Source organism: Suricata suricatta, chromosome 10, assembly GCF_006229205.1.
Source record: "Suricata suricatta isolate VVHF042 chromosome 10, meerkat_22Aug2017_6uvM2_HiC, whole genome shotgun sequence".
NCBI lineage: Eukaryota > Metazoa > Chordata > Mammalia > Carnivora > Herpestidae > Suricata > Suricata suricatta.
In genome coordinates this window covers 115,914,180-115,936,008 of record NC_043709.1, presented here as the reverse complement: position 1 = coordinate 115,936,008, position 21,829 = coordinate 115,914,180, and the positions used below count along the sequence as shown (strand labels likewise).

Sequence of the window (21,829 nt, the reverse complement as noted above, 5' to 3'; positions counted from 1 at the left end):
TTGGTTAGATTTATATTTTAGCTCCATATCGACAGGATGTTCAATATCATTGAAAAGTCTTAATCGAGTAATGAGGTGATAAAATAGGTTACAAAACATTAAATGTGTAAGGTCCGTTATCAAAGTATCCTTTCTCTAACTCTGAGAATCAATCCATGAGAATCAGGTGTTTTTGAACACAGGTGGAAAACAGAAATCATTCAAATATGCAAAACATAATTAAAGGAACATTTTCCAAGGGAAAATTAACTAAGATGGGTAAACATATGGCTATCTCCTAACTTAAAAGGGAAATTACCATTGACACATCATGTAGACTCTAAGAGAATAAGAATTCTAGTTTATAACATATGTAAGTTGGAACAGTGTGGGGATTCATGTGTTTGGCATGGAGCCAGGCTAGGTAATTCAATGAATTTAAGACTTTAAGAAAATGTTCTCTTAAAGAACGGTGACTCCAAGATCCAATAGTAAGCAGGTGTCTCCTTACCAATTGCTCTTCTGGGGAAATGCTATTTACATGTCTGTATATAACAGAATTAAAAAGTAATAACAAAAAGATAAGGCATCTGAAATGAAGTATTGTATTCATCAAGGATCTGCTTAATTATCAAAATAGTTTTGATTTAAATAGAAATTCCACTGTAGTTCATGTGACTCTAGAGTTTAAAAAAATGCCTTCAAACCTTAATTTTTCATCTCCTACTTTAATAAGGTATGGAAGAATGATATTTAATTTCTGTACTATTTTCTAATCATGATAGTGCTATTTCTAATCACTATGACTACCTTTGCTTTTCCATATGGACATCCAATTTTTCATGTTAGCTTTTGAAACAATTAAGTCTCCTGTGTGAGTGTTTGATTTTACTGAATGGTGCTTTCCTGGGATCTCAGGATTGCTTTTTAAAAAAAATTGCTAGTGATCCAAGAAACCTACTTTACTCATGGAAAGAAATGGTGAACCGATTTTTCTTTGGGCTTTGAATAATTCAGAGGATCTTTTTAGGAAAAAAAAGTAAATATTTGATACATTTTATGGTAAATAAAACATGTATTTAGAAGAACCACATAAATACTTGATAGATACCTGAGCCTCTGTTACTCTGGAATACCTTTATGCAGTATGAGTTATATATTTAGATCCACAATATATTTCATGTGTTTGCTTCTAATGAATATCCAACTCAGACTGGCTGGTAAGTCACGTGGTTTCTGCATATTCCTAGTTATTCTGGGTTAATAGACTGTTCTTTTCAAAAGACTATTGCTTTTAGCCCTGTGTTCCATTTTCTGTTCATATTTTGGTAGTGGAAAAATGAACAGGTAGATGCATATGCTATTGATTTAGAGACTGGATTGGTGAAATGGCTCATGGGCCGAATAGTGGGCAGACCTTAGCAGGTGACTGTTAATGAGTTAGAGGACCTGTCACAGATAGCACTTTCCTGATGGGTAGAAATGAGGGTTATTCTGCAAGGACCATAACATTTCCCCCACTTTTCAGAATTATTAGCTCAGATTGGACCACCTTCACCTTGTATATCAATGTTCAGAAGTGGAAAGTGTCAAAGTGGCTTGTTCAATGTTTCATGTTTATTTTTTCCTTTTAAAAATTAAACAGAGACTGAGGTATGAACTAAGAACCTTCAAACTTTGTAAATTTTCTTGAAGATGACTTAGTGAGACATCAGTCTCAACAGGATATGGGTTCAAGTTGTCTGATGCCCATTTACTATATACATGTAAGATTTACACACACACACACACACACACACACACACACACACACATACACTCACTCACACTAAAGCACATGTGTGGGCTCCCTCACATTGACCAATGGGGTTTACACTATTCCAGATGAATGATATGTGAATTCTTACAAATAGGAAGGGAACTCAGAGGGTGGGTTTTCTTGGCAACAACTTTGTAAAATAGATATTTTTGTGTGATTATTTAATTCATGAGAAGTTAAAATTCACGCCTCGTATTTAAATCAAAAAATACACAGGAATATACTACAGTGGAATGTCTTACTCCTCTTCCTTCCAGGAAGTAACTATGGTTTTCACTTCCTGCAGATGGTAGCGATATTTGATGAATACCACCTTTGCTAAAAAAGACAGGTGGAACCCTACCATACATGGTTCTGCATCTCACTTTGGACATTTAATACTGAGAACAGTATTTTATCTTCATTTCTCAAATGAGGAAATTGAGTTTCCGAGAGTTTAAGTTGACTGAGCTTAAAGTTGTCAGGACTGAGAATTCATGTCTGCCTGACTTTAAATCTCAAGTTCATTTTACTTCTTCTTGTCACTTAAGGCTATGGGACGATTTTCCATCTATAAGCCTAGGCAGATTTATAAAACACCTGCAGCTTCTGTCCCCTCCTCTCCGTTAACAAGTGCTCTTCTCCTGTCTTCTAGAATTCCCTTCGAGCCCTAAGCCTCCACTGCCTTCAGACACTGCAAAACACTCAACTTCAGCTTTGTCCTGATTGTAGAGCTCTATCTTTGTTGTTTTCTCCAGAAATGCCTATAGCTTCCCCCCCCCCCCATTCTCTCTCCTTTATACTTCCCCCTCCTCACAATCAGAGCTCAGAAATTCTCTCCTAGGGGCACCTGGGTGACTCAGTCAGTTAAGCATCTGACTCTTGATTTCCCCTCAGGTCATGATCTCATGGTTCATGAGTTTGAGCCCTACTTCAGGTTCTGCGCTGTCAGTGCAGAGTCTGCTTGAGAATGACTGTCTTCCTCTCTCTCTGCCCCTCCCCTGCGCTTGATGTCTCTCTCTCTCTCAAAAGAGAAAGAAAAATTAAAAGTAATAAAAAAAAGAAAGTCTTTCCTAAATAAAAGAGCTAGATACTGGGTCATCCATGTGGGGAAAGGATACCACAAGGGGGCAGAAAGAGGACAGTCAAAGACTCTCCCTCTGGGCCACACAGGGGGGCACTTGACCTCCCTGAGACAGTCACAAATCCTTATCCTTATTATGAGAAAGGTGAACTCATGACCCAAAGCGGGCCCTGCTCTGGGATTTTTTTTAATTGCGGCTAGTGTGAAAGCAGTCTTTTCATGAAACTTAAGGGCGTAGTTATGGTTCAGCCTCTAGCTATGTTCCCTGTTAGATCAAGAGTCCTCTGGCAAAAGGAGGGAAGGAAGCTCACATGCAAGTGGGGAGGGTTTTAGGCAGAGAAAATCAAGCATGTCCGGAAGCAAGAGAGAACACGCCATGCCTACCCAATGGCAGGAAGGGACGCGTGGTTGGGGTGCAAGGTGAGAAGAAGAAGCCAGAAAGGTGAGCAGTACTTGAGTCCGAAAGCAGTTCTAAGGATGGTGGGCGTTAACACAAGACCACTGGGAGTGGTAGGAAGGCTCGTAGGAGGTGGAGCGGGCGGGCGTTTCATGATGTACCGGGCGGTGCTCTCCGTTGCCAGCATAGGTAATTGACACAGGCAGCAGTGGAATTTCGGAGAAGGGTATTTATTGGGCAGTTCTGGAGACATCAGGAGGCCTAGAGAATAGAGCTTGGAAAATGGATATGGATCAAAGGAGGCCAGGTGACAGGGACAAGGCGCCAGGGCTTGGTAATCCATACCTCTCCATGGATGAACACCACTGCAGAGCCACAGAATCCTCACAGACGCCGCTGGTGCTGTGCTGGCTCGGTTCCTAGCTGTCCCTGCAGTTTGGTACCACCTCCTCAGTAGTCAGAGTTCTGGAGGTGAGCGTGTGTGATTGGCCATGCCTGGGTCACAGGCCCGGAACTCAGCTGCCAGAGGGTCAGGAGGTAGGACGTCTGACCCCTACAGACGTTGATTGTGGGAGGTTGGCTTCTTTCCCTCCCAAATTCATAAAATGTGAAATTCTCCCAGAACACCAACAAAGGCGGAAAGCGGAATTAGAATATTAGGCTGCCAAGAAAAGAGGAAACTGCCTGCTTCTTATTCTCATGTGTGTCTTTTAGAATAATGATCATTCCCTCGGACGGTGGGGAACGGAGGGGAAATGCTTTGGCGGAGGGGAGACTGCTATAAAATCAGCTAAGAGATTGTTGCAGTAACCCAGATAAAGAGAAGTGATGGCGATCTGGCCCATGGAAGTGGCAGAAGGCAGTGTGGATGGAGAGAAATGAATGGGTTCCAGATTTCTTAATGGTGCCGAACGGAAATGGTTTATTGATCAGGTAGATGTGGGGAGTGGTGCGGAACAGAAGGTGTGTGCAACTTGCTGACTGATGTGTTCTCCACTTAGAGAAGCAGGATGGAGGAAGTGAGTCTGCATTCGGTTCATTTTACCCCTGCTTGGCAGGTGAAGAAACTTGGTGAGGTTACGTTTGCTTATCGTCACACCAGTGAGGGGCGGGACCAGAATACGCGCCAGATCTTATCTGAATGAGAACCTGGTGCTCTTTCTCTTACACAAAGTACTCTGAGTGTCAGAAGAAGAAGATTGGGGGTAATTTATTTAAATCTTGGCTCCACAATTGTATGTGTCATCTTTTCCAAGGAAGTATTTCCAACTGACATTTTAAAAGGGAAAATATTTTATTTTAGAGAGAAAGAGAGAACATGAGTGGGGGGAGAAGGGTTGAGAGAGAGAGAGAGAGAGAGAGAGAGAGAGAGAGAGAAAGAGAGAGAGAGGGAGAGAGAGAGAATTTCAAGCAGGCTCCACGCTCAGTGCAGAGTCCAACATGAGGCTTGATCCCATGACCCTGGGATTATGATCAAAAGTGAAATCAAGAGGGGCTCCTGGGTGGCTCAGTCGGTTGAGCCTCCGACTTCGGCTCAGGTCAGATCTCACGTTTGTGGGTTCGAGCCCTGCATCGGGCTCTGTGCTGACAGCCAGCTCAGAGCCTGGAGCCTGCTTCCAGTTCTGTCTCCCTCTCTCTCTGCCCCTCCCCCTCTCACATTCTGTCTCTCTCCGTATCAAATATAAATAAAACATTAAAAATATATATTTTAAAAAAGTGAGATCAAGAGATGGACATTCAACTGACTGAGCCACCCAGGTGCCCCAGTGGGAAAAATACTTTAATAGAGAAACAACTTGCTAGAATTTTCCAGTCTGTAGCTAATACAATTTACTGGTCTTTCATTACACTTTATTCTGCATTGTTTAGTGACGAAAACTCCTTATATTTGCTCCTGTATTATTACTGGCATAGTGCCCAGCGTTTCTAAGGGCCACTTAAATTTCCAGAGGAAAACCAGGTTTGGGGTTAGCTACAGGAAGAATACTGGTCGTGTATCCTAAACACTCTAGGATTTATATGTCTTTATATATTTAACAAATATTTATTCTGTTGCTTCTCTGTTTTCTAGGTATTGGGAATTCAGGAATAGAGCAAAATAGACAAAAAAAAATCTGTGCCTTCACAAACCTTCTGTTGTAACTGGGAGAGGCTGACAATGTACAAATAAATATATAATGTATTTGGTGCTGATAAGGGCTATGGAAAACATATAGCAAGGTAAGAAATTCAGGGCACCTAGAGTTGAGGATGATTTCTCATTTTATTAAGGTAACATTTGATCAGACTGAAGGAAGAGGGAATAAGCCCCGGACATATCTGGAACAACAGTATTTCTGGAAGAGGGAACAGAACTGAAAGTATGAAGCACTGTGACAAAATAATTTGACCTCTTGTTTCTCCTGTGTATTGTATATTCCCTTCCTCATTGTATAGGAGTAAAGAGCTAGGGAGGAGACAAGAAGAAAATGATCTAAAGTTTATTCCTGACTCCAAAATATTTCTAAGATATCCTTCTTCAATTTTGAATTATGAGATCGTATTCTAGAAGTATGTCTGGAAGAAAAATGCCATTAGGGATTCTGAATGGCCAGTGACAACAAAAGGTGAATTACTTGTGCTGACAGAGCTAGAAACCTGCTACTAGGCCTAAAATCTGCATTTAGGAGGCGCCTGGGTGGCTCAGTCAGTTAAGCGTCTGACTTTGGCTCAGATCACTGTCTTGTGGCTCATGGGTTTGAGCCCTGCATCAGGCTCCGTGCTGACAGCTCAGAGCCTGGAGCCCATTTTGGATTCTGTGTGTGTGTGTGTCTCTCTCTCTGGCCTCCCCTGCTCATGCTCTGCCTCTCTCTCTGTCTCAAAAATAAACACACACACACACACACACACACACACACACACACACACACACATCTGCATTTAGGCAGGGATCAAATTAATCATACAAACGAGTAGTGAGGAATATCTTTGGAGTTAATTGCTACCAATGATAAAATCAAGCTTACTTTCTCTTCTCGAGTTTTAGAGATAGCTGTGGAATCAGTCCTAGGGTTGAGTCTTCAATATGGAAATAAAACAATTGGGAGCTTCCTGGGGGACTCAGTCAGTTCAGCGTCAGATTCTTGATTTCAGCTCAGGTCATAAGTCTCACAGTTAATGGGGTTTCGCCCCGTGTTTGACTTTGTGCTGACAGCATGGAGCCTCCTTAGGAGCCTATCTGTCGGTTCCTCCCTACTTCAGGCTCTCAAAATAAATAAATAACATTAAAAAAAAAGAAATAGAACAATTGTCAACTTGCAAATATATTGGTTCTAGAGCTATGAATGAAAGTGTTGAGTATTTTCACACGGTTCCATTTGGGCTTAAAGTTTTAAAGCTTATTTTTAGTGTGTTGAGTAGTCAAATGCTGTTGCCAAGAACCTGGTTAGGACCATGGATACACTTCACGTAATAAATATTTATTGAGAGCTTGTCTCATTCCTGATAGAAAATTTAAAAAATTTTCTTTTAATGTTTAATTATTTTTGAGAGACAAAGACAGAGCCTGAGCAGGGAAGGGGCAGAGAGAGAGGGAGACACAGGATCTGAAGACATGCTCCAGGCTCTGAGCTGTTAGCCCAGAGCCCCAGTGCGGGGCTGGAATTCACAAACTGTGATATCATGACCTGAGCCAAAGTCAGAGGCTTAACCAACTGAGCCATCCAGTCATCCCTAAAATATTTTATTAAACAATTAATTAAGCATGAGAAAGAAACCTTTTAATTTGAGACAATTATTACTTTTCTATCACTTTTTAAAAAACTGCTGTCAAATCCTATTTTACTAAAGAGTTTTTAAATCTAGGAAAATGTTGCTAAATTTTATTAAATGCCTTTTTGTTTTGCTAGGATGATTGCTCTTTCCTGCAATGACCAGGTAATAGGATAAATAAAATTAGATTGTCTCATGTTGAACTATCTTTGCATCATGAGAGTAAATGCTGGTGGTCCTTTTTAAAAAGATTTTACAACAACCTTATTTTTCAGGCTGTTTTAGATTCGCAGCAAAATTGAGTAAAAAGTCCAGAGTTCCTTGGGGCACCTGGGTGGCTCAGTAAGTTAAGTGTCCAACTCACGGCTCGTGAGTTCCAGCCCTGCATTGGGCTCTGTGCTAACAGCTCAGAGTCTGGAGCCTGCTTCAGATTCTGTGTCTCCCTTTTCTCTGTGCTTCTTTCCCACTCACACTCTGCCTCTTTCTCTCAAAAATGAATAAATGTTGAAAAGACATTAAAAAAAAGTACAGAGTTCCCATAACCCCCTTTCTCCCACGGGCACAGAGCCTCCACTCTTAGCATGTGTTACAATGAATGAACCCGCATGGACACATCATTATCACCCAGAGTCTATAGTTAACATTAGGGCTCCCTCTTGGTTTTGTACATTCTATGGGTTTGGACAAATGTGTGGCACAGATCTGCCATAACGGTATCACCCCGAGTCGTTTCATGGCTCTAAAACCCCCCTTGTGCTCTGCCTTTCTCCCCATCCCTCAACCTCTGGCAATCAGTGATCATTTTATGTCTCCATAGTTTTTCTTTTTCCAGAAAGTCATCTAGTTGGATGCATAAAGTGCTAATGGCTCTTTTTAATGTAGTTTTTGAAATTTATGACCTGTAGCCTTGTTCATTCATTTTCATTGCTGAATGGATAAGTGACAAAATATTTATCATTCTCCCACTGAAGGGCAATTAGGTAATTTCTACTTTGTTCCTTGGTATAAAATTCCAGATTGGAAATAATTTTGCCTCAGAATTTCCAAGCTGTTTTTCCATTGTCTTCCAGCTTCCACTGTTGCTGTCAAGAAGGTAATAGTAAACATTCGTATGGTGTTTATATGTTGGCATTGTCCTAACCTCTTTACATAAAATATCTCATTTAATATGTATAAGAGCATTATGAGGTAGATACTATTATTAGTATACTCATTTCAAATATGAGGAGACCGAGGCACAGAAAGGATCAATGTCTTACCCCACATTCTATGGCAGCCCAGTGGGAACGTCTGCCTGTAAACCCAGGTAGTCTACTTTCTGAATTCCTTTTCCACCACTAGATTATATCATCTCTCAAGACAATTTAGTTCCTGATCCTTTGTGTATGATCCGTTTTTAAATCTGGTATCCACTGCTGAGGTTACTGTATTAGTGCAGGGGTAAACTTCGGTTGCTACGTAGATCTCCCGCTTTCTTCCTGGGGCTTCACTGATACCATGATGTGTTGGTCCTATCTCAGCAGGAATCCACCTGGTCCTCACTCATGTGCAACCTGAAAGTATGAGGGCGTTTGCAGCTCAGAAGACAACCCTTGAGAGCCGGGGATACAAGCTCCTGGATAAATGTTCCTCCTGACTGGCCGCCCCATGAAAAATTCTGATCTACATTCTCTGTGGTTCTGTAGGGGTTGCCTCCTGGGACTGAGCTCCAGAGTCCAATGGAATGATTCATTTTTCTGCCATCTCTCAGTCCTATATCCGGGGATTGCTTCTCAACTAAGCTTTCTACTTGCAAGCGTTTGCCTCAGCTTCGCTTGGGGACAGGTGAGTGGTGGGCAGGTCAAAAGTTGGTCTCATGATCAGCCCTAGAAAGCAGAATCTCAGGATCCAGTTCTGGAACTGAGTTACTCACCTGGGAGGCCACAATGAGGACCCCATTGCTGGTGGCAGTTGGTGAGGTGACATCCCTTGATGTAATCACCGAGACTCTCACTGAAGTGAATGGGGGTGAGGGGTAGGTAAAGATAAAAATGCCCAGGGGGTAGTGGGAAGAATCAGATTGCCTGGCTTTGCTTAGAACTTTGGCAGCTTTAAATTAAGAAACTGACAGGTTCTAGTTCAGCTATCAACTCTAAGCAGGCTTTGGAAGCTAGAAGACCCCTACGTCAGCACTTAGAGAAAGTATCATCGCTTGGTGCTGCAGAATATTTGGGCTCAAGAGGGAGTTCTGTGGGTAGCAGTGCTACAAAGTGGATTAAATCTACAGGAAATGCCAAGGTCACGATAGGAAAGAGGGGAGGCTTTGAGACCCATCGTGGGGCATTCGGGTAGATGAGCCGGAGAATCTTGAATCTCTAGTGTCTCCTAAACTCTCCAGACTGGCCCAAGCCAGCTGATTTCCCACCACCCTGATGAGGGAGATGAGCTTCCCCTTGCCCAGATCTTTGCCCTTAATAAAGACAGACACTTCTTATGATCATGTCTTTCCTCCTCACGACCTGTCTCTCCGTCTCTCATTGCCTCCAGACTGAAAACCAGGGTCAAGTCACAGCATGGCACAAACAGGAAAACAGTCTAGATTCCAGAAGGAACGAGAATCCACATGCAATATACTGCAGTACCTGCTGGCAGAAAGGAAGCCCCGCATCTGGGTGCGGATCTTCAAAGCGCTGGAGCAGACAAGGCAGAATCCGCACCGAAGAGGGGAGAATTCATTAATAAGGGAGCACTCTTCTGTGAAGTCTGATGTGTCATGGTACCCCTGCAGGACACCTGCCACTCATTCTCATGCAACCTGAGAATGTCCCTGGACAACAGTGGAGCGGGGGGGTGGGGGGGATGGCCTTCAGGCAATCGTGCGAACCCACATTCTGTGAGGTTCCTCAAAGAATCCTGGGTGTGATGAAACTCTGTGTCCACAGCCATGTCCAATTTAATGACGTGCGTTCAGGCTGGCTTTCTTGTCACTGCTTCACTTCGGTTTTGCACGCCTGCTTCCAGGGATTTATTTATTTACTTTTTAAAATTTTTTTGAAAAGTTTATTCATTTTTGAGAGAGAGTGTGGAAGTGGGGGAGGGGCAGAGAGAGAGGGAGACACAAAATCTGAAGCAGACTCCAGGCTCTGAGCTATCAGCATTCACAAACCGCGATATCATGACCTGAAATAAAGTGGGACACTTAACTGACTGAGCCACCCAGGCGCCCCAGGGATTTATTTTTATTTATTTAAACATTTATTTATTATTGAGAGACAGAGAGCGACAGAGCATGAGCTGGGGAGGAGCAGAGAGAGGGGAAGACACAGAATCCGAAGCAGGTTCCAGGCTCTGAGCTGTCAGCACAGAGCCCAACGCTGGTCTCGAACTCATAAACCATGAGATCATGACCTGAGCTGAAGTCAGACACTTAACCTACTGAGCCCCCCAGGGGTCCCCCCAGGGATTTATTTTTAAACAAATGACCTGCACAAAAGCCCCTGTTCAACTTTGCTTTTGGAGATGGAGTGGGAAGACCCGGACTCATTGAATAACAGGATCCTTGTGATGATCTTCCATTTGTCTTACCTTATCACGCCGTTTTTGATATATTTCAGTCTTTCACTTTACTTAGCCTTATTTCCCCAGCATCTTGAGTTGGATGCTTAACTCACTGATTTTCAATTTTTAAATTAAAAAAAATTAAAAACAATTTTTGAAATGTTTATTTATTTTGAAAGAGAGAGACAGAGTGCTGGCAGGGGAGGGGCAGAGAGAAAGGAAGAGACAGAATCTGAAGCAGGCTCCAGGCTCCAAGCTGTTAGCACAGAGCCCGATGCGGGGCTTGAACCCACAAACCATGAGATCATGAGCTGAAGTAGGATGTGCAACCAACTGAGCCACCCAGGCACCTCTAAAAAGATTTTTTTTATGTTGATTTTTGAGAGAGACAGAATGCAAGTGGGGGAGGGGCAGAGAGAGGGGGAGGCACAGAATTTGAAGCAGGCTCCAGGCTCTGAGCTGTCAGCACAGAGCCCATGTGGGGCTTGAACCCATGAACCGTGAGATCATGACCTGAGCCAAAGTCAGCCATTTAACCGACTGAGCCACCCAGGCGCCCCAATTTTTAATTTTTAATAAATATATTTAAGGCTGTCTGTATTCCCGCCTTTACTGAAGCCCACAGTTTGAAATGCTGTCTTTTCATTATTGGTTTTGTCTTAAATATGCCCTAAACTTAATCAAGATGGGCTTTTTGACCTGTTAATTATTTGAACGTGTGTTTAAGTATGGGAATGGTTTTATTAATCTTTCTGTTATTGGTTTCTAATTTCCTGCTTTGTGATCAGGGAAAACGATGTCTAGAATACAGCTGTGACTTGCTCTGTGGAGTAGAATATGCCAGAGGTATATCAGGTTAGCTTGAAAAGAATATTTTGAATTGTGTTGTACAGTCCACGAGTTTTCTAATTTTTTCTCTTTGAAAAAAAGCTGTACTGAATCTATCAAGTTTTTTTTTTAATCAAGTTTGTTTTGTACAATTTGAGGTTACATTGTTGATTGTTCCCTATGGATTCATGATTTTTCTGTCTAGTGCATTGTGCCTTTTATTGCTATGAAATGACCTACCTTGCTTTGAATAATACTTTTCCCCTCCCTGTCTGTTTCGTCTCATATTGTTGTAGTTTCCTTTTGGTTAGTACTTCATTTGTATATGATTTTATATATTGTTATTTACTTTTTTTAAGTAACATTTTGTTTGTTTTAATCTAATCTGTGAGTTTTTTAACTACTGAGTTTATTTATATTCACTCTGTCAAAGAACATAATTGAATTTATTTATATGATCTTATTTTGTGGTTTGTTTTACATTCTTTTTTTAAAAAATATTTCTTTTATTTTTGAGAATGAGAGAGACAGGGCATGAATGGGGAGGGGCAGAGAGCAAGGGATATACAGAATGTGAGGTGGGCTCCAGGCTCTGAGCTGTCAGCACAGAGCCCAACGTGGGGCTTGAATTCACAAACCGTGAGATCATGACCTGAGCCGAAGTTGGCGCTTAACCAACTGAGGCATCCAGGCACCCCTCTGCTTTATTTTTGACTTTTATTTACCTTTCTTTCCCTTCCTTTTCTGCCTTCTGTTGAATGGTTGATTTTTCTTTATTCTCTTCACTCCTTCGCTAGTGTAAGAGTTATCATATTTTTTTACTTTATTGTGGATGATCTCTTTTCCTCAGCTTTATTGAGATATAATCGACAAAGAAAATTGTAAGTTAATTAGAGTGTATGACGTGGTGATTTGATAAACGTATATTGTGAAACATTTCCCACATTTGAGTTACTTGACATATTCATTTCCTCATGTATCACAATGGATGTCTTTTTCTTAATTTATTTTTTAATATTTATTTATTTTTGAGAGAGAGAGAGACAGAGTGTGAGTGAGGGAGGGGCAGAGAGAGAGGGAGACACAGAATCAGAAGAAGGCTCCAGGCTCTGAGTTGTCAGACCAGAGCCTGATGCGGGACTCGAACTTACAAACTGTGGAATCGTGACCTGAGCTGAAGTCGGGCACTTAACCAACTGAGCCACCCAGGCGCTCCTCCAGTGGATGTCTTAACATTTAAAAAGTGCATATTTTGGAGTACAAACAGAAGGTTCATGGAGGGGTTGTGGGAGGGGGGATGGGCTACATGGGTACAGGGCATTAAGGAATCTACTCCTGAAATCATTGTTGCACTATGTGCTAACTAACTCGGATGTAAATTTTTAAAAAATTAAATAAAAAATTAAAAGTGCATATTTGACTTAATACTGTATAAAGGTCATTACTATTGCTACTGATCCGAATAGACCAAGGGGCTTTGACTGCTTCCACTCTGTTAGCGACTGTTGTCTTTGATGTTATTTCTATTATTTTAGTTCGATCTTGCTTTGAAGTTCCCTTCATGGATCAGTCATTATTTTGTATTATATAGCCAGTTTTAGTCATTTTCCTTCTTCACCTTTTGTCTTGCATTTCACTTCTTCCATCTGGGATCCATTTGTTTGATCCTGGAATGGACCATTTATAGATCTTTTCAACACGAGTCTACTGGAGGTAAACGTTTTCAATCCGTGTAAATACTTTCTAGTTTACCCTCACATTGTGTGATAGTTTATCCAGTTATAAAATTTAATAATGACAATTTTTTACCCTGACTCTTGGAAGATTTAGTTAACTTTAGGGCTCTACTTTTGTTGATGAGAAATATACTATAATCTAATTATCATTTCTTTATAAGTTACATTTCTTTCTGAAGACTTTGTCTTTGGGTTTTGTAGTTTTATTACAGTGTATCTAGAGTTGGAAGTATTTTTAAAAATTTTTAAAAACGTTTTAATTTATTTTTTGAGAGACAGAAAGACAGAGCATGAGCAGGTCAGGGTCAGCGAGAGAGGGAGACACAGAATCCAAAGACAGGCTCCAGGCTCTGAGCTGTCAGCCCAGAGCCCAATGCCAGGCTCAGATCCACCAATTATGAGATTATGACCTGAGCTGAATTTCGATGCTTAACTGACTGAGCTGCCCAGATGCCCCTTGAGTTGGATCTGTTTTTATTCATCCTGGTCAGGACTTGTTGTCACCTTTCAAAAGGTTTCAAATCATTAATTAATTCTGGAAAGTTTATAGACATTCACTCTTCAAATATTACCTCTTGCCCATTCTTTCTATTTTCTTCTTCCAGAATTCCTGTTACACAAAGTGGGATTGCGGTAGATTAAGATAGCCACACATTATTTATTATTTCTCTTAAGAGAAGGAGTCTATTTCCTCTTCCCTTAAATATATGTTAGACTTAGGAACTTGTTTGATCAATAGAATAAAGCAGAAGCAATGGCCTGGGATTTCTGTCACTAGCTTATAAAAAACATGCAGCTTCTATGCAGGTCTGTCAGAGCAGTGTCACTGGGAATGCTGAGCTTTATTGTAAGAAGTCTGAGTCCCTTGAAATCACTCTTGTGGGGCTGTCATGTATGGGCACTCCGGTTGACAATGTCAGCTGAACTTACCCTTTCAACCATCCATCAAAGGGCAAGGTATGAGTGAAACCATATTGAACCTTCCAGATCACTATTTGATACTATGTGATAGTATCACCCAGCTGGGTACTGTCTGAATTCCTAACCTACAAAATCTTTAGGTATAATAAAACGTTATGGTTTTTTTTTTTAACTTTTATTTATTTTTGAGAGGCAGAGAGAGACAGAGCATGAGTGGGGGAGGAGCAGAAAGAAAGGGAGACACAGAATCCAAAGCAGGCTCCAGGCTCTGAGCTAGCTGTCAGCACAGAACCTGACACGGAGCTCGAACCCATGACCTCGAGATCATGACCTGAGCCGAAGTTGGATGCTCAACTGACTGAGCCACCCAGGCACCCCCAAATGTTATTGTTATAAACCAGTGGGTATTGGGGTGCAGCAGTAGATAATAGGATGGGTTTTCTTTTCTACAGGTCTTTAGCCATGCTTTCATATTTTCCATCTCTTTACCTTTCAGTGGATAATTTGCTCAGATTGGTTTTCTAGGTCATTGATTCTGGTGTCCAGCCAGGTGTAATCCTATCACTTGACCCATCATTGACTATTTTGATGTCAATGACTATATATTTGTTTCTCATTGTTCGCTTAGTTCTTTAGGAAACTCTTTAGGAAAACTCTTATCATTCTTTCCCCAGTATGGTGATTCACCCTTCCATGTCCTTAATGATTTTAAACTTCATTGTTTTATATTGTCTTTTTGATTTCTGGTTAATGATCCTTCCATTAGTGATAACTGTTGGGACATACTCATCGGTGAATTCCTTAGGTATTTTGTAATAGTAATATTAGAAAATATTTTTGTCTTTTGAGGTCATTTTTAGTGATATTTCCTTTTCCCCGAGATTACAGAGATTACACCTCAGAACATCATTAGCCAAAAACTAATATTCATGTTAACTTCAGGAAAAACGTGGGTGGGATAAAACTGGGCCACAAATGGAAATGAAACCAAAGTTTTAGAATAAAATAAAATCCTTTTGCCCAGAGCTCAGATGGAGACAGTTTTCATTGTGAGGTATGTGGATCTTTGTTTCTCTAGTTCACATATTTTGTTTTTAACAAGAAACAAAGCTTTACACAGAAATTTTAGTTCTAACTCTTTCTCACTAGAGAATCCAGTCCTCCGCTTTCACTCACTGAAAAGATGATAATTAAAAGCAAACCTCCAGGTTCCCAGGACAATCACATACTCCAGGTGACTACCTGGTCACATCACACACTCACTGCTCTTCCTTTTTTTTTTTTTTTCCAGTTCCCTCCTCATTTTTGGTACCTGGGGCTTTTCTTTTTTCATTGAGAGCTCAGCTATTCATTTCTTTTTTACTGTTATATTTTATAAAACATTTCTAGGTGTTTGTAATAGATCCATGTATTACTCTGATAGGTATTTTTCTGTCTTTAGCTAAAAAAAAAAAATCTGAGTTTTCTTTCTTCCTCTCTCCTTCTTTATAAAATATTTATATATTTTTTCATACATTTTTTGTAATAAAACAATTATTACTTTTAAATATTTTAAATGTTTATATATGTTTGAGAGACAGAGAGGAACAGAGTATGAGTGGGAGAGGGGCAGAGAGAGAAGGAGACATAGAATGAGAACCAGGCTCCAGGCTCTGAGCTGTCAGCACAGAGCCCCATGTGGGGCTTGAACCCACAGACCATGAGATCATGACCTGAGCCAAAGTCAGACACTTAATGAGCCACCCAGGCACCCTAAAAACTATTGCTTTTTAAAAGATAGCTGCATTTTGATCATTTGATTCTATATATCCACCCTGAAAGATAAGGAAAGTAATATACTTGTACTCCATCCTTCATTACTATTCTTATTTCATACTTCCCATTATATACTGTGAACTAGAGATTTTCCTTCCCAGATTTACCATGTCAACTTTTAGCTTTATATTTATATAGTGATTTTTAAAGAAAAGGTAACACATTATGAGATTCTATTATTTAGACTCAGTTCTATTTGTAAAATGATCTATTGCTCATCTGAGTTCCTTATGAGCAACATTTCTTCATTGTGAATTCTTTATTTTGATTTGTTTTATGCTTGGATTATGGCTCCAGTTGATTTTTTTTCCCAGGATATATACATAAGGAACATATATTCTGTTATTTTATTTTATTTTATTTATTTTATTTTTTTACGGTTTATTTACTTATGTTGAGAGAGACAGAGACAGCATGAGTTGGGGAGGGGCAGAGAGAGTGAGAGAGAGAATCCTAAGCAGACCCTACACTGCGGGCACTGAGTTCAATGCAGTGGGTTCAGACTCATGAACTGTGAGATCCTGACTGTAGCCAAAATTCAGAGTCTGATGCTTAACTACTTAACCTCCTAACTGACTGAGCCACCTAGATGTCCTGATTGTTGTTTTTTTTTTTTTAATATCTGAAAACATCATATGTAAAAATGTTTGCTTTTATTTATAAAAGCTATCTTAGCTGGGTATAGAATTTTGAAATCACATCTTTTCTGCTCAAAAACCCTAGAAATATAATTTTGTTCCCTCTCAGTCTAATGGTGCTGAGTCAAAGTCAGAAGTAAGATTAATTTCTACCTGTTTCTTCTGTCTTTGGGCTCTTAGGTTTTGTTTTTTAATAATCTCTGCAGGAGAAAAAATCAAGAAGTTAGTTGTTTTCTATAAATTTCTCTAGAACATCATGATTTCACATAATGAATTCAGACAACAAGAACACAAAACATTGCAAATTTACATATTTTATTTCAGTAAGGTTTTCTTCCATTATATCCTTAATGGTTTTTAATATTTTATTCTTTTGCTTTTAAAAATGAACCCTAATACTTACACGGTATATATGTAAAATCTGTCTTTGATACGTATAATTGTTTTTCTAATCATTGTATTTTCTTGTCCTTCTCCTTTATGTTTCCTGTATTTACATCAGCCTAATCTCCTTAATACTGGTTTGGATTTTTACCATCTAAGCTCTGCCCAGGCTTCTAAAATATAAGTTCTGCAATGGTTTTTGCTTGCTTTTTTTTTCTTCTTTCTCTTGTTGTCAGTTCACTTCTCATACTGTTGCTTTGCTATCTCTTTTTTCAGTTCTTATTTCTTCTTTGGGTTTTTATGTCATCATGTTTATGTTTCATTTCCTGGGCACTATCAAGTGATTGTTGTTTACCTTTTCTGCTGTTTCCTGGAGTAAGTCTTGTTCCAACATATAGTCTCCATTTTTCTTGTTATTGGTTATTTTCCTTTCCTTTTATATTTTGCAGAACTCTTGCATATTTTTTTCTTTTGCTTACTCATCTTTGAAAGATACCATGCCTGTCTTTTTGTGTTTTGGTTGTTAATTATTGTTTTCTGCTACTTGCCAGGAATATTGTCAATGGAAAATTTTGGACAGTGCTTTTTTATTTACCTACTTGTTGAAACGTAGTTTAGCATGAAGGGCTTGCTATTGGATATTTTTTATTTAGTTATTTATCTGCTTATGGTAGAGGTTGTACATAATGAAGCGGTGGGGGAGAGAAGTTGAAGAGAAAATATATCAGGTTTGGATATATTATCTCTGCATCGCCAACTCCCACCCCCAGTCTTTTGAAATAGCTGAGGTTCTGCCTGGTCTTGCAAACTCTGGAATCAGAAAGGATCATTGGGAGAAGCCAGTTCAGTATAAAAACCAATGGCTTGAGGGCCTTTTGTTTATTAAATACATAGAATAGGTACTAATTTTGCTTTGGTAAATTGACATTAATCAGTAGCTATAATTTTTTTTTGTAGTATCTCTCTGCAAGATAAGCATTATCTCTAGATCATCATTCCTCTGGCTAGAAAACTGGAAACAGAAATGTGGGTCGATATCTCTCTTTTAACTCCATAACCCTGGCCATTTACACTAATTGCTACTCATTTTTGTTGTGACCTACTCCCAGACTTTGCTCTTCCAAATTGTGTAGGAGGAGGGCCTTGAAAAACTCCATTCCCTCTACCCACCACAAATTTAAGTTCATAAAGAGGGTCAATGAGTCTTGAACATGGTATTTGGGTCAGGTTGGTTCACCCTTTGCAGATATTCTTAGGAATTTATGGAATAGGACTGTGGCCATTTTATTGTTTCAGGATAAGTAGTTTCCATTTCTCTTTTTGGTCCTTGATGATCTTTTAAGTGGATTTCAGGGAGAGGAATTTTAGAAGTTTGAATGTTTTATGCATTAAAAATTTGTTTCACAGTGTTGAATAATAGCTCTTATTTTTTCATTCTGTAATTTTAGTTACACCACAAATTGGATTTCTTATATATGTAAGACCTATATGAAATTTGTGTATCATCTTTAGATGATAGGTGTTCTATCTTTAAAGTTAAAACTACTTTATGCGCAGAATTGCGTCAATTTTTTTATATTCAATTAGTGGTGGGAAAAATCTGTAATAAAACACATTTGGACGCATAGCTCCCTCTCATACAAGGTTGCTGATCTCTTGAAGTTATTTCTACTTTTATTTATATCTTACGACTTACTGAAAATATGTAGCCTTGGTTATACTATCCTTATGAATTTCCTCCCCCAAGGAATAGTTTAATATTTATAAACGTACCATTGTAGTCTTCACAAATCTCGAATATTACTAAAACCAATGAAGCTGCTTGAAGACGTTAGAATCCACCCTTTCTATCAGGGAGATAAAAATGTCACCCAAATGAAGCATCGATTTTCCATATTTGTCTATACTGAGCGTTTCCACTCATGTGTGCCAGTGGTTACAGTAGCCATTTGATATTTGGGATTCTTCTTCATGCCTCCCCAAATCCGTGCGCCTGGTAATCTTTAAAACCTTACCCCCCAAATGAGAAACCCCAATATCCAGGAAGGTTTTCAATTACTTGGACATTTTTTATATTGCCTTCCTTCCCAACCAGGTTTAAAAAATATATATATATATTTATTTTTTTTCATATAGTTTACTGTCAAGTTGGTTTCCATATAACACCCAGTGCTCTTCACCACAAGTGCCCTCCTCCATGACCATCAACCCCCTTTCCCTTACCCCCTCCCCCTTCAGCCCTCAGTTCGTTTTCAGTATTCAAGAGTCTCTCCCAACCATGTTTTAAAGGTTATTTTAGGAAAGTAAGGGCATTGGATGATGAGAAATAAAGAATAACAAAGGCCAATGAGGGGCAAATGCTCGGCAGACTGGGTGAGCGAGCCAGGTTCACACATTGGCCTGAATTTCCACACAACAGCCTAGGTTTCTGTTATCGAGCCTCAGCAGAGTACTCAAATGATCACATGGTCCAGATCTTTGAGGTTGCTGGTCAGACCTCCTCATCTTATATTACCAAATACACCGTTTTTCCAGTTTGGGTTCTTTGGCTGATAATATTTAAGGACTCATGTTTTTATCGGGCTTTTTTTTTTTTAATCTCTCAAGGATAAGCAGAATAATTCATATTTTACCAACTCAAGTCTTCATGTAGAAAGCTTATGGTAAAGTTCCCAACTGTCAAATTTTAACACTGGGTTCAGAAGTCCCATTGCAAATTTACACTCAGTTTTCCAATTAAAATGGGCTTTTGTGAGTCCCCTGCTGATAGCCATTGGCTTGATAAAAAGTAACTTCATTTACGGCAAGGGTGTTCTGCTGTTGCCTTGAGCCCAGCTGTGCTGAAATATTAAACTTTAGTAAATTAGGTGAAATTGCAGCTTCCTGGCTGATACAATAATGCCCTTTTCTTTTTCTGCAAACCATCTCCTGTATGAGCTGTCTGCACAATTCTGTTCCAAGAGAAATAAAATTCAGACTATCTTCCAAATCCAGACAACTTTTCATTTTCAAGAGAATCGTGCCGTGTCCTGCTTATCTAACAATGCTTCAACTTTCAAACACGTGGCCATGGATTTCTTTCTTGTTTTAGCTCCTCCTGAACACAGTGTTAATTTTTTATGCCATGCTCAGATAAGCAGCCACATTCCTAAAAATGTCAGTCTTACGTAAAAGGAGCACATTTTTCTTCATTGGTTGGTACATATTTTAACAGTGAGGTGGAAGGAAATTGTATTTCCGGGCACACCTCTTTTCAGTTTTTTTCCTCCTTTTTCTCTTTAAGAACAGTATTAGTTTCTAGGTGTTTTATTCATTGACCAAACATTTATTGATCGACTACTAGGTGCAAAGTTTTGGTGTGTTTTCTTTTTTTCTTATGTTTATTTTTGAGACAGAGAGAGAGAGAGAGAGAGAGAGAGAGAGAGAGAGAGAGAGAGAAAGAGAGAAAGCGTGAGCAGGGGAGGGTCAGAGAGAGAGTGAGATACAGATTCGGAAGCAGGCTCCAGGCTCTGAGCTGTCAGCACAGAGCCCGATGTGAGACTCAAACCCACAAACTGTGAGATCATGACCTGAGCAGAAACCAGACGCTCAACCAACTGAGCCACCCAGGCGCCCCTGGTGTGTTTTCAACTAAATATTTTTTAATGAGAGTAAATGCAGGATTAGCAGACTGGAGCTAGGCAGCCCATATTTCTCTTCTTGATAAACGTTATTTTTTTCAGTAACAAAATCCCTGGCAATAGCTTTGTTGAGCTGTCTGGCCAACTTGCTCCCCCAAAGGTGGCTCTTTCAGGTTAAGGCCTAATGCCTCTAGGAGACTCCAAATGAAATACAACTATTTTTGTCACTTGGGGAAGCTAACTGATTAAAGCCTTTCCAAAAGTTTCAAAGCCTTTTCAAAGTAACGTGTCAAGGTATTTGCAAGAGGGTAGAGTCCAGGGGTTGCATTTGGAAAAATCCCAAGTCTGTACAGAACTAGAGTGAATGAGCCCCCACATAACACTTGTGGGGGTTTATAGTTTACTGGGGTTCGTCAAGGGTTGGGTCAGGAGCAAAACTGAGTTTGCGCAGCAGGGGAGGGGGGCACTTGGGCAGCCTGCCAGAGACACGTGGACAGAATGGCTTCGGGATGGAAGAGGAGAGCCAGGGTCTATCACACTGTCACAGGGTCATTTTCCTACAATAAATGAAATACTAAGAAATCAGATCTAACCACTATGATCTAGACCAATATGATTTAATTTTTTAGATGTTTTATTATTGAGACAGAGAGAAACAGAGCATGAGTGTTGGAGGGGCAGAACGCTTGGGAGACACAGAATCTGAAGCAGGCTCCAGGCTCTGAGCTAGCGGGGCTCGAACCCACAAACCGTGGGATCATAACCCAAGCCAAAGTCGGACGCTTAGTGGACTGAGCCACCCACGCCTCTAGACCAATATGATTTAGATCAGGGTTCTGCTAATTATTTTTTTTTCTGGAAAGGGGCAGATAATAAATACTTTAGGCTTTGCGAGCCATAGGCTCTTTGTCCCCACCACTCAACTTTGCCCTTTCGACGCCAAAGCAGCCCTAGGTAATACAGCCAGGGATAAAACAAAGGAATGGGCATGTAGGTGTTCCAAAAAAAACTATCTGCAAACACAAGCCGCGGCCCAATTCCGCCTTCGGGTGGTAGTTTGCCAACCCCGAAAGACTGCCCGGCCCCCGGAAATCCACTCTCTGCGCCTCCGAATCTGCCGTGCAGCAAGGGGAGGTTACGCCTTCCCTTGGGTACCAGGATCTACCCAACGAAACCAAGTCCTTGGCCACCTTTGCGCGGGGCGATCCAGCCGAGCGGCTCCCCAGTTCTGAAAGTTTGGAAGCGGGCCCCTTCTTCTCTCCTTCCGCACCCCTCCGGGCCCTCGCGCTGCACCGCAGGGACGCGGAACGAGCTGGGGCGTGCTCGGGTGAGCTGCGTGGGC

The 21,829-nt window shown here is 40.4% G+C and overlaps 1 protein-coding gene across 1 annotated transcript in view; it reads left to right on the top strand.

The window, feature by feature from the left end:
- The first annotated feature begins 3,749 nt into the window (after nucleotides 1-3,749).
- The window catches only part of ST8SIA6 (ST8 alpha-N-acetyl-neuraminide alpha-2,8-sialyltransferase 6), a 154,392-nt gene continuing 136,312 nt past the window's right edge, over nucleotides 3,750-21,829 (top strand). The window contains exons 1-3 of the mRNA XM_029955579.1: nucleotides 3,750-3,795; nucleotides 8,079-8,101; nucleotides 21,544-21,827. Of these exons, the coding sequence (XP_029811439.1) occupies nucleotides 3,750-3,795; nucleotides 8,079-8,101; nucleotides 21,544-21,827 (353 nt within the window). The remainder of the gene's footprint in view (nucleotides 3,796-8,078; nucleotides 8,102-21,543; nucleotides 21,828-21,829) is intronic.